General features: G+C 46.5%; 1 protein-coding gene across 1 annotated transcript in view; it reads right to left on the bottom strand.

Annotated features, from left to right (window-relative positions):
- Positions 1 to 13,020, bottom strand: part of YY1 (YY1 transcription factor) — a 27,028-nt gene extending 14,008 nt beyond the window's left edge. The window contains exon 1 of the mRNA XM_029237522.1: positions 11,755 to 13,020. Within this exon, the coding sequence (XP_029093355.1) occupies positions 11,755 to 12,427 (673 nt within the window). The 5' untranslated portion in view covers positions 12,428 to 13,020. The remainder of the gene's footprint in view (positions 1 to 11,754) is intronic.
- Between the last annotated feature and the right edge of the window lie 74 nt (positions 13,021 to 13,094).

Raw genomic sequence — 13,094 nt, 5'->3', positions numbered from 1 at the left:
TGACATGTTATTGAATGTTTCTGGGAAGGCATTATTTTAATCACTGCACATATTACCCTATAAGGTGGGCAAATTAGCAAGTTCATTTCACAGAAGAGAAAGCTGAGACACAGAGAGGTTACGTAACTTGCTCAGGGTTAAGCAGTTAGTAAGCGACAGGGGTGAACTCTAAGACCTGAGCGCTTTACTGTTAGGGTCAGCCGCCTCTTGTTTGCAACTAGAAAGAGCCTGATAATATAACCCAGGTTACCCGTTTTATAAGAAAATCTCGCTGGATGCATTAATAAAAAAGAAGAGGAAATGTGGTTACTGATCACGAGTTACAAAGCTGGGATTCCGCACTGTAACCAGATTCTTTCATTTCTTTTTTCAGGGCTGTGATAATTCCTTTACCCTCTGATCGCTCCAGCCTAGGCACAACTACTACCACATCAACTTTCTAATGGTATCGAAATAAACTGGTGGTTAGGGAGGCTATTTTTCTTCACCGAAACTATTTTTATTCTCACAGTGAAGACACATTCTTGTTGGTATCTTTCTAATAAATACAAGAATGATGGCAAGGTTGAGAATCACTGCTGCTCTGAGCAAGCCACTGATAAGGATTATGTCTCAAGTGTGCTGGGGCAGAAACAAAGCTGAACTCTTGGCATAAAGGAATCACAGGCTCAACCATTCCTTGTATTAGTTCAACACGTAATAACTGAGGGCCTCCTGTGAGCCTGGCACTGATCTAGGCAGCAGAAACAAAACCAGGTCTCTGCCCTCATGGGACTTACACTCTGGCGAGGGAAGTGGTCTCAGTCGGTTCAGGCTGCTACAGCAAAAATACTCTAGACTGGGTGGCTTAAACAGAAATGTATTCCGTACAGTCCTGGAGATCAAGGTGCCAGCCCATTGAAACCCTTCTTCCTGGTTCCCAGACATCAGATGTCTTCTTGTTGTATCCTTACATACACATCATTTCTCATCACATTACATAGCTTCTGTCTCTTATTATAAGAGCACTAACCCCATCCATGAGGGCTTTATAACCTAATAACTTTCCAAAGGCCCCACCCTCCAAATACCATTGCATCAGGGATTAGGGCTTCAACGTATGAATTCTGGGGTGACACAAACTGAAGTCGAATGAGGAAATACTTCTTGAGGATCAGTTCTTAGTTCCAACATTCAAGAATATAAAATACCCAGAAAACAATCAAATGATTAAGAATCAGAATACATGGGACTTCCCTGGTAGCACAGTGGTTAAGAATCCGCCTGCCAATGCAGGGGACAAGGGTTCAAGCCCTGGTCCAGGAAGATCCCACATGCCACAGAGCAAATAAGCCCACGTGCCACAACTACAGAAGCCGGTGCGCCTAGAGCCCGTGCTCTGCGACAAGAGAAGCACCACAATGAGAAGCCCGCGCACCGCACTGAAGAGTAGCCCCCACTCGCTGTAACTAGAGAAAGCCCACGTGCAGCAATGAAGACCCAATGCAGCCAAAAATAAATAAATAAAATAAATAAATTTATTTTAAAAAACAAAACAGGTTAGATTCAAGTTTTATTGTGGAGAAGGAATGAACATGGCTGGGTGATGAATCAGACGGGTTGGGGGGGGTGGAAGAGGGATGTCAAGTATGCCATCTCAGTTTCTTGTTTGTGTTTCCTGGAGGACAGTGGTGTCATTAGCTAAGATGGAAAATGGGGGAAGAGACAACCTGCAGGAGAGGATCTGGAATCCCACTTTGGTTTGGCTCCACTGGCTAACTGTGCGACACCTAGTGGACAGACCTCAAGGAGGTAAGAAATAGCTACGTACTGGGGATAAAAAGAAATCTAGGTTGGACAGAAATATAATGGGAATCACTGGCATACAAACTGCATTTAAAGCTGCAGAAATATATCTTATCTATAAAAAAAAGATAGGAAGAGAAAAGGCTCAGAACCAAAAGCTGTGTAATTCCAATACTGAGAGAATCAGGAGGACTTTGCAAAGGAGACTAAAGAGATGTGTTCAGATAGAGCGAAAACTACCTTTGTCTAATGAGAATCTTAATCAGTGACACACCAAGTGAAAGTGGCACACAGTGAAAGCAATCTGTCCTGAAGTACACACAATAAGTGCATGATCTGTACATCATTTTAAAAACCGTAACTAAACTGATTAAAAATCAGTCTGGGGCTTCCCTGGTGGCGCAGTGGTTGAAAGTCCGCCTGCCGATGGAGGGGACGCGGGTTCGTGCCCCGGTCCGGGAAGATCCCACATGCCGCGGGGCGGCTGGGCCCGTGAGCCATGGCCACTGAGCCTGCGCGTCCGGAGCCTGTGCTCAGCAACGGGAGAGGCCACAACAGTGAGAGGCCCACGTACCGCAAAAAAAAAAAACAGTCTGGTTTTGATTATCACTATATACCTGCACTTTGAAAACAATGTCAACGATACAATATTCTTTCCTTAAAAAAAAATAAAAAAAACTTTTGTTGGTCTAAGTTCTATAAATAATTGCTGTGGTTACTGTACGCTTTCATAATATATACTTAAAACTTCAAATTATCATCACATATTTCTTACTTATTCCTTAAACACTGTATTTCATGGAAGTTAATTTGGAGAACTCCTTGAAGACCAGTGCACAGAAACTGTAAAACAGACGGTTGTTAACTATTCAACAGCAAAATTTAACAAAATAAACTATTTATATAGGGGAAAAAAATCACATTTCAAAGAAGACTGCTAGAGAAATGACAAAAGATGCTAGGATCTATTGCCAGAAGAAATCAAAGATGTCTGCCTCATTTTCACCAAGAACTGGACACATATTAAAGCAACAGATCAAATTATGTCACTGTTTGCTATAATTTGTCCATTTTATCTGATTTTTGCAAAGAAAATCTTCAGAAGTTTTTGCCAAATAGAAGAGAAATTTATGATGCACTAAAAGACAAATAACTGCATTTACAGACCATATGTACATAAGCTTCCCTCTTTGTTCAAAACACCTAAGTGAGAAGTATTAATTCATTTTCTTTTTGTACAATTTTATTTTAAAATGTTTTACTATTATAATATGTATTCAAATACAGATTTTCACTGCCTGCAGTGGCCATTATTATATTCCTTCCATTTCAGAATGACTACTGAAATAGATTCGCTGTATAGAAGAGGATGAAGGTGTTCACTGATCAGCTCTGATTATCAAGTTTCTTATATGTGTTACTGAGTTCTAGTGACTGGCAACAGAGTAATTATCAAATACACATCAAGGGACTTCCCTGGTGGCACAGTGGTTAAGAATCCCCCTGCCAATGCAGGGGACACGGGTTCAAGCCCTGGTCTGGGAAGATCCCACATGCTGTGGAGCAACTAAGCCCGTGCGCCACAACTACTGAAGCCCGAGCGCCTAGAGCCCGTGCTCTGCAACAAGAGAAGCCACCGCAATGAGAAGCCCACACACTGCAACCAAGAGTAGCCCCCGCTAGCCGCAACTAGAGAAAGCCCATGCACAGCAATGAAGACCCACGCAGCCAAAAATAAATAAAATAAAATAAATTAAAAACAAATACACATCAACTTAAAGCATGTTCATGAAGCAAAGTATCTAAATTTGCTTTAAAATCTGTTTTGTATATTATTCTCTGGAGTTTTCCTTGAGGGTAGGACTTAGTTAATTATCTCATTGTTTCAAGGGGACAGGGTTAATCCACATTAGAAGTGTCACCAAAATCAGTTTCTATAGTCTTGAAACTAACCTAACATAGTAAATCAACTATACTCCAAAACAAACAAAAAAATCAGTTTCTATAATCAATGTGACTTAAACTTAAATAAATTGTGATTATACAACACAACTGGGCAGTGCAAATGAAAACTAAGTATCAGAATTCCTGTTTGGAAAAAGCTGAGAAAACAAGTCATTGATTCAGAGAAGTAGGGTGGTAGGAAAAACGTAATATTGAGAAAACTTCTAGTCAAAAGTGTGGATTAGATGATTCCCGTGCTCACTAACACTATGGCTAGAGGCAAATGACCTACAACAACCAGGCCTAAGATGGAAGGTGTTGGAAAAACAAACTCTAGCCAATACCATCCAGCAACGGGGTGGCACACTTTGAATTGTTTCAGCAGGACAATCTATTCATTCACATTTTAAAAACATTCTTTTTTCTGTACATGGAACTATTCAAAAGGTTAAAAAGGTACATAAATAAGTCCCTGTCTCTTAGCTATTCAGTTTCTAAGTTACCGAAGCTCTCAGTCGTTTGAGAGGCAAAGCAAAGAGACTCAAAACATTTACAGTCATAAAGAAATGACTAAGGAACTAAACTAAATGTAAAGGCTGGGAGCACTCTACAGGCCTAGAAAACAGGTTCATAAGTGGAGCTTCACATGCCCTCCATGCTCCCACCAAACTGGTTTGCTTGCAATGTTATTCAATGTCTGATAAAAGGTATGTGAATAAACACAACGCTCCTTCCCTTCTTGCCCACCTCTCATCCCCCACCTGGGCTTTCCAAAGCCCAGATCAAGATCTCTTTCCTTCAAGAGGCCTCTCATTGCTATCACTGACCCTTCTTTGGTCTCCTTACTTATTAAAGGGTAGACCACCTATCTATCATATATAAGGCTGAAACAAGGTAACACATTAAATGGGAACCATGGTGTCTGGAAAAGAGGTGTGCAAAAACACCTTTATTCCAAAAAATAAACAAACAAAAAACCTTTATTCCACTTTGCCCTCCCTCCTGGGCCTAAGGGGAAGAGTAGGTCCTATGCTTATGGTTTTTAAAGAATGTTGAACTTTTAAAAACTATAGTAAGCCAAGTAAAGAATCACCTTCAATTAGGTTACATTTAAGTCTTTTGGCTGCTCCAAGACACTACATGAAATCTGACACTATACTAGCTGGAATCTGTGCATTGCTATCACTCAGTGGGCCCCTTATATAGAAAACAGTTTATTTTAGAATTCAGTCCTAAGAAAAGTTTGATTCCCTTAGAAGTTTTTCTATCTTAGAATCAGCTAACAGTAGTATAGTTTCCTTGTTTATCTTGATTGCCAGGAAGCTCATTAGGGTTGACCCTAATGCTTCCTTTTTTTCTGTGATCCTGATTTTCACCAATTTACATATTTTTTTACCTACTTCCCTATTTATTTATTTATTTATTTGTGGGTTGGCTAGATTTTGTTTCTCCACACCTTCCATCTTAGGCCATTAACTTTGGTCTGACCATTCTAGGTAACTTTTGACCAAAATGACATTATATACTCACCACCGCCATGAAGCCAAACCTTCACCGAAATGGGGGAGAGCTAATACTTGAGATTCATTGTTAAGCAACAGACAAAAATCAGACATAGGCTGTTTCCACTTTTCCCCACTAACAGAGACCTTAGGAAAGGATACTATCATTTACTGAGTGCCTGTTTCATGCCAGCAACTGTCACATTCCTCAATTCAAACAAAACCTTTATGGTATTAACCTCAAGTTTTTGGTTGAAGAAATCAAGCCTCAGAAATGCCAAGTCGTGGGACTTCCCTGGTGGTCCAGTGGTTAAGACTCCACGCTTCCAATGCAGGGGGTGAGGGTTCGACCTCTGGTCGGGGAATAAGATCCCACATGCTGCATGGCGTGGCCGGGGCGGGGGAGAAATGCCAAGTAGTGTATCTAAAGAGGCAAAGTGGTAGATCCAGGATTTGAATCTAGAACTGACTAAAGTCCATGCTTTTTCTAAAAAAGGAATGCTTCTCCACCCTCTCCCCCACACTTACTACTCCTTTTCTGAAAGTAGTAACAGGTAAGAGTGGTATTTTGGACTCTAGGCTAGGACTCTGCCTTATAGCACAATTCCATGCACTCATTCACTAAGCTATTTACTGAGAATCTTCTATGTGCCTTGTACCATCGTAAGGCTGCAGGGTTACAGCCCAGGACTTACACTCTAGAGGAAGTAGACAGACAAGCAGCAAGTTAGAAGATAAAAGCAAGACAATTTCAGACAGTGCTACAAAGAAAAACAGGGTTGAGAGAGAACGATGGCGAGGGGGGTGCTAATTTGAAAGGATGAAAGGGTAGGCCTCTTAGAGCTGAGACTTGAAAAACAGATGGCACTAAGAAGGTGAACATCTGAGGTCAGAGCATTGGAAGCAGAGGTAAGAATAAGCGCAAAGAAACAAGTTCAAGAAACTCAAAGAAGGCTGGGAAGGCTGGAGCATAATGGGAGCATAGGGACAAGGAAGGAAGTCAGGGAGGAAGCAGGGCCACATCACGTGTGGCTGGTGGCTTATGAGAAGCCTGGATTCTACTGAATGCAATGATGTGTCTCTGGGATGATGACGACAATGATGGTGTGTGTGTGTGTGTGCAGATATAAAACATAAAATTTACCATTCTGATAACCATTTTTAAATTTACAGTTCAGTGGTATCAAGTATATCCACACTGTTGTGCTTGAGGGATTTTTAGGCAAGGGAGTGAATTCACATAATTTAAGCCTTAGAATCTAATTCAGAAATGAATAGTGTGTGTGGGATCCAGTCAGATCCCCAGAAGTAAAATCCAGCAGTTTGTATTCAATCCTTGTCAAGAATCTATAAAAAAGTAGTTAGTATAATAACCATATGTATTACTACAAATTACAAGTGAGTTATCAACAAAATAAAAAATTAAAAACCAACTCTCAATCTGGAGTCATGGCAGCAGCTTCTATTTTTGGAAGTGCTTAAAATCTAGAAGACAAAAAGGGGAAAGAAGGGGGCAGAGTTGAGAACTGTAAAAGGAGAAAGGCACTTTGGAGTGTTTTTAAGAGTGTGATACTCTGTGAGATGCTAGAAATTCTACCTGAAGTTTATGGCTCTCCTAGGAGAGGAGACAGGGTCCAGACACCACAGAACAGCCTCCAGCACAACAGTGCCTCTTTCCCTGCCCCTCAGCTCTTATATTTGAGGGGAATAACTTACACAAGAAAGAAAAGAGCCCATCACAACCATTTACATTAATGCTTATTCATATCTGAAACCTCACTGTAAGACTAAAGTAACTGAATAGTTACTATGAATTTTACTCAAGAGAGTTCCTATTATCTCACCAGATCATGTTAAAATTGGGTAGTTTTCTTTAAGAAATTGAGTGTACTGCTTCCTTTTGTCACATAAGAATTCAGAAAGGAGTAGAATTTCTTTGCTGTAAAGGAAATGAAAAATGCCTTTTGGGGTCCCCCTACTCAAACAAGTCATTTTACAAAGATCCCAAGGTCAGAAGTTAAGATATGCCAAGGTCAGACCTCTGGTCAGTGCCCTCTAAAGGGAAATTTGATGCTGCTACTAATAAGATTCCCAGAAACCACTGGGCTTGCTGTTACTGATAATTAATCACAAAGTTAAACAGAATGGGACCTACTAACACAAGACACCTAGGACTAGGAAATGGCTCCTCTCCTGACCTGTGAAGTCCACCATAAATAGGAAGGCACAACCTTACACAACAGAGTCGACTAACTTCCAAAACCTGCCCACATCTTCCTAATAGTCTGCTAACAGTAATGACATGAATGTTTTCTTCAACATCCAGGTAGTGTTTCTGACGCCAAATTTTGAAAATACAATGTTTGCGTGTTTATCCAATAATACGATAGGACACAACTCACTGGTAAATGTTCAGATTTAAAAATTATAAAAAGTTTTCACTTTTATTCACTCTTCCCATGGGAAGTAGTGAGAGCAGTTTATAAATTGGTCACCTAGAAAGGGAAGGTCATGAGATGACAAAAGAATGTAGATCCTAGGAAATGTTCGTTCTTGATAATTGTTTTTGCTAATAACCTGTTGTGGGCCCTGAATTTCCCAGCCTTAAAACAAACTGATCGGACTTCCCTGGTGGCACAGTGGTTTAGAATCTGCCTGCCAATGCAGGGGACACAGGTTCAATCCCAGGTCAGGGAAGATCCCACATGCCGCGGAGCAACTAGGCCCGTGCGCCACAACTACTGAGCCCGCGTGCCACAACTACTGAAGCCCGAGCGCCTAGAGCCCGTGCTCCGCAACGGGAAGCCACCGCAATGAGAAGCCCGTGCTCACTGCAACTAGAGAAAGCCTGCGCGCAGAAACGAAGACCCAACGGAGCCAAAATAATTTTTTAGATAAATAAATAAATAAAACTGATCTTACTAAAGCAGGCATCAAAACAAATAGAAAGGCTTTTTATAAATATCAACCCAGGAGTCTGGCATACTTTAATAATTTATTATTCATTCTCTTCCAAAAGCCTAAAATGCTAGTTGTAGGTAGGTCAGGAGCTGTGGCCTCTTCTGACACGGATTTCTCTTTTCCTACTGGGGGAGACAGCTGTTGACTGGGGGTGGTGGGGAGGGAGGGTTAATAACCAGCAGATGCAATCCGACAGCACCGAGGCTTATCAGTAAGCCAGGCTTCCAGAGCTACCAGGTTAGGCATTGGGCTCTATGACTTAGGCTGCCCTATGTAGGTCATGGGGTTGACATGATTACTTTGGAGGGTTTCTTGGGCTTGGCTCCATGGGAATTTACATTTATGGCATCTCTCCTTAGTGTTAAAGAGCATGGTAAAAAAAGGAAAAACAGTGAATGGAATGGTCAGGATTAGTAATTTTTGGCAAACCTGAACCTTCTGAATATATAAAAGTGAGAAAAAATTTAATACTTTTTGACTTTCCTTCAATTTGCTGATTCTAACGTCAATGGCTTTCTGCTCTGAGACGTTTTACTCGATCCAGCACAAAGCACTGCTATATGTGGTCTAACCGAAGACAGTTAAAATACCAACAGCCTAGAGTGAAGGTCACGAATTCTAACTACCTGAAACCTCAAGATTTGAAAGCCTTCTTAGGGTTCTCTCAAAACTAAATGTTTTAAATACTCAGCTCTTATTGTTAGCTTTCCTACTCGACCCAGTGATTTAGTTAAGTGGTTTAGTTTTTAGTAAGTTCTACAAAAGAGGATGTCGCTCCCAAACTATAGTGATGAACATCTAGGGGAAAAAAATACATAATACTATGCCCTAAATCTGGCAACAATGAAATGTTCATTAATTACATGTCAGGGAAAAAAGGCAAAAACAAACACGGGCCTTAAAGCAAAGGATTAAAACTATTCAAAACACAGTTAAACCGTGATTAAATATTAAAACATATTCAGCCTTCTAGACCTTACTTTTCTCATCTGCAAAAATAAGCAGCTCCTGCTGTTTTATCTCTACAATGGCATATTACTCAGCCGTAAAAAGGAATGAAATACATTCTACAACTTGGATGAAATCTTGAAAACAGACTAAGCCAGACACAAAAGGCAACATATTATATGATTCCATGCAAACGAAATGTCCAGAATAGGCAAATCCAGGGAAAAAGTGAGATTAGTGGTTGCCAAGGGCTGGGGGTGGGGGTGGGGAATAACAGTTATGGGGTTTCTTTCTGGGATGATAAAAATGTTCTGGAATTAGATAGTGGTGATGATTGCACAAACTGGTGAATACACTAAAAATCACCGAACTGTGCACGTGGGAATTATGTCAATAAAAAGAAAAGAAAAAAGCAGATCTCTAGGGACTCTTTCAGATCTATAACTACTCTACTACAGAACTACTAGATTCCCTTTCTGCTGTTCCATTCAAAAGATACCAACCATACATGCCAGATAACAATTTAAAGAAATGGACATTACAATACCCCTAAACTGTACAACCCTGCAGCAACCACCTGCACAGAGAAAATGACTTTTAAGCTAACCTGATACATATCACTTCAAGTAAAGCCTACATCACCAAGTTTTCTGAGTATGGAGAAGTGGATTAACAATTTGGTTAAGATCAAATGCAGAATATATAAAATACCCTGGGCTTCCCTGCTGGCGCAGTGGTTGAGAGTCTGCCTGCCGATGCAGGGGACACGGGTTCGTGCCCCGGTCCGGGAAGATCCCACATGCCGCGGAGCGGCTGGGCCCGTGAGCCACGGCCGCTGAGCCTGCGCGTCCGGAGCCTGTGCTCCGCAACGGGAGAGGCCACAACAGTAAGAGGCTCGCGTACCGCAAAAAAAAAAATTAAAAAAGTTAAAAAAATTTCAAACGATATCCCGAATTCAGCAAACTCATCAATAACCAACACCCCCTCTCTTATTCCATTCCGATTAATAATGGGAAAACATGGCTTTTAGTTCCAACATGATCACTGTGCAATCATTCTGCGCTACCAGAATGCATACAGAAAGGATCTTTTGATAACCTTTTAAGTACTCAAATATATGTTTCACTGAAACCTATAGCCCCTGCTAAACTCAAAGTACCGACAATTCTACCCGGCCCTCCGAAATCCAGAACAGCAGCGCTGTTAGCACTTGCTATTACATTTTGACAGAACCTCCGCTCCTTCGCTCAGTCCTGAGTCACAGATCATCCAGCTTTAGTTACCTCCGCCTAGGGTAGATAGATAAATACGATACAACCAGACCAGCTTCTCAGTCCAGACTTTTCGCCTATTTCATTCGTTCCTGAGAATGTTAACAACGCTTCAATACTCAACGTTCACCGCATTTTGAGGCTCCATCCAATTGTGAGAATTTATTAAGACAGCGCTGGAGTAACTATGGCGTAAAGGATTCTACCACTGAAATCTAATTATCACAGGTACTAGGTTAACTAGTTATGGTAGGATTATTCTGTCTATTTACTATTCCAACAATTTAGCAAGATAGCCTGTGGATAAAATAATAGGATAAGGACTTGAAAACACCAGTTACGAAGTAAAAACAAGAAAATTTACATATGCAGATAAGGCTCTTCTGCCCCAGATATTTTTTCTGGCCCTTGTTCAAAGCAGTACTAAAACAGTAGAAAGACCCTTTCCAGAATCTTTCTTTTCACGGGAAAAATAAGGCGTTTTCTGTCAAGTATAAAGCATCTGGCAGCTTTACTCGATTTGATCAATTTAGTGGCAAACGTTCCTAGCTGTGTAACTAACCAGCCTTCTGCAAAGAGCCAAATACTTAAGAAAGGAAAGAAAACTCCCCCAAACGCCCAGGACTGGGAACAATCTGCAAAAACCCGCGGCCCCTCTCGCTAGGCGCCGCGGGGCGAGCAAAGGCAAGGCCCTCGCCGCAGCGCGGTGACAGGCCCCGCCGACGCCGAGCCCGCACACACGCGAGCTCGACGTGCCGCCCAAGTCCCGCCCCGCCGAGGCGGGCAAGGCGAGCGCGGCCGCGGGCAGGATCCGGCCTGCACGCGGGGCGGGCGAGAGGAGGGCCGGGCGGGCGCCCCCGCCCCCCTCGGAAGGCGCCTCCCGGGATCAGTTGAGGCTCCGGGTAGGGGCGGGGGCGGAGCCGGGACAGCGACGCCCCCCAGAGGAAGGCCGGGGAAAGGCGGCGGCCCAGCCCGGGCGCGAGGTCCAGGCCGCGCAGCCCCGCCAACGCCCTCCCGCGTCCCCGGGCCTCGCGGGGAGACAGCCTCGCGGCCGGCCGGCCGGGGGCCGCGAACAACGGGCCCTGGGCCGGCTGTTGGCCGAGCACGCCCCGCCCCACCCCGCCCCGCCCGAGCAAACTACGCCATTGCGGCCTAGCGGGCGGCGCCGCGCCTCCGCCGCCATCTTCGCCGCGCCGCCGCCCGCCGCCCCCGCCGCGGCCCGCCATCTTTTGGGGCCGCCATACTTGCCCCGCGAAGAAGATGGCGGCGCCCATCACACACATAAAACATGGCTTCCCTTCAAAACAAAAACATCCCGGGGGCCGGCGCGCGCCGGCGCTCACCTGAGGACCACATGGTGACCGAGAACTCGCCTTCCAGGGTCTTGATCTGCACCTGCTTCTGCTCCCACTTCTTGTTGCCCGCGTCCGCGCCGCCCGCCGCCCCGGCCCCGCCGCCGAGGTAGCCCTTCTTGCCGCTCTTCTTGCCGCCGCCCTTCTTGACGCGGCCGCCGCCCGACGACGACGAGCCGCCGCCGCCGCTCTTGCCCGCCGCCGCCACGGTGACCAGCGTCTGCTCAATGTAGTCGTCGTCGCCGCCGGCAGGCGCGGGTACCGGGATGAGGATCTGGTCCTCGAAGCCGTCCTCGGCGCGCAGCCCGTCCGAGTCGTCGCCGCCCACCACCTCCTCGCGCGTCTGCACCAGGATCACCTCCTGGTGGTGGTGCACCTGGGTCGGGTCGTCGGTGACGAGCGGCTGCAGCGCGATCATGGGCGGGTGGTGATGGTGGTGGTGGTGGTGGTGGTGGCCGCCCGCGTGCCCGTGGCCGCCCCCGCCGCCGTGGTCGCCGCCGCCGCCGTCCTCGTCGTCGTCGTCCTCCTCCTCCTCCTCGCCCACCACCGTGGTCTCGATGGTCTCCACCGGGATGGTCTCCACCTCGATCTCGTGCAGCTCCACGATCTCGGCCGGCATCTCCGAGCCGTCCGTGGCGATGTAGAGGGTGTCGCCCGAGGCCATGACTGAGGGCTCGGCCGCCACGGCCGCGGCGGCCTCAGCTCCGGGGCTGCGGGCAGGCGGGCGAGGAGGCAGCCGGCCGTGGGGAAGGAAGGCAGAGGGAGGAAGGCGGCGGGCGGGCGGGGGGGGGGGGGCGGGGCGGCGGGGGGAAGGGGCGGGCGCGGCGGCGGCGGCGGCGGCGGGCTTCCCCGCCTCCTCGCCTCGGTGCGCCCCGCGCTCGCTCGGCCGCTGCTCGCCCCGGCGCCCCGCCGCGCCTCGGCCGCCCGCTTTGGCCGCGCCTCCTCCCGCCCTCCGGGCTGGCGCTCCGCTTTCCCCTTCCTCCTGCGCCTCCGCCTCCTTCCACACAAATACCAACTCCTCACCCCGAGCCCAGATCTCGCCGCCGCCGCCACACTCCGCTCAGGCTCGGCCTCGCGAGACTTCCGTGCAGCCTCGGCCCGCCCCGCCTCGCTCCTACTTGCCTGCTCGCCCTCTCGCTCCTCCTCCTCTGCCAATCGATCTGCCCGTTCGCCGCCGCGGCCCAGCCCACTCAACCCGGGCTCCTCCCGGATTGGGGCCGCCGGGACGGCCTCCGCGCGCGCTGGCTGGCCGCTGCGCGTGACGTCAGCGCGCCGCCGCCGCGGCCGCCGCCGCCGCGAGTCGCGCGGCCCCCGCCCTTCGCGGTGCCACA

The sequence above is a fragment of the Monodon monoceros genome, unplaced genomic scaffold (genome assembly GCF_005190385.1).
Source record: "Monodon monoceros isolate NGI ecotype Baffin Bay Population unplaced genomic scaffold, NGI_Narwhal_1 Super_Scaffold_21, whole genome shotgun sequence".
Classification (NCBI taxonomy): Eukaryota; Metazoa; Chordata; class Mammalia; order Artiodactyla; family Monodontidae; genus Monodon; species Monodon monoceros.
This window is presented reverse-complemented; position numbering and strand designations above follow the sequence as displayed.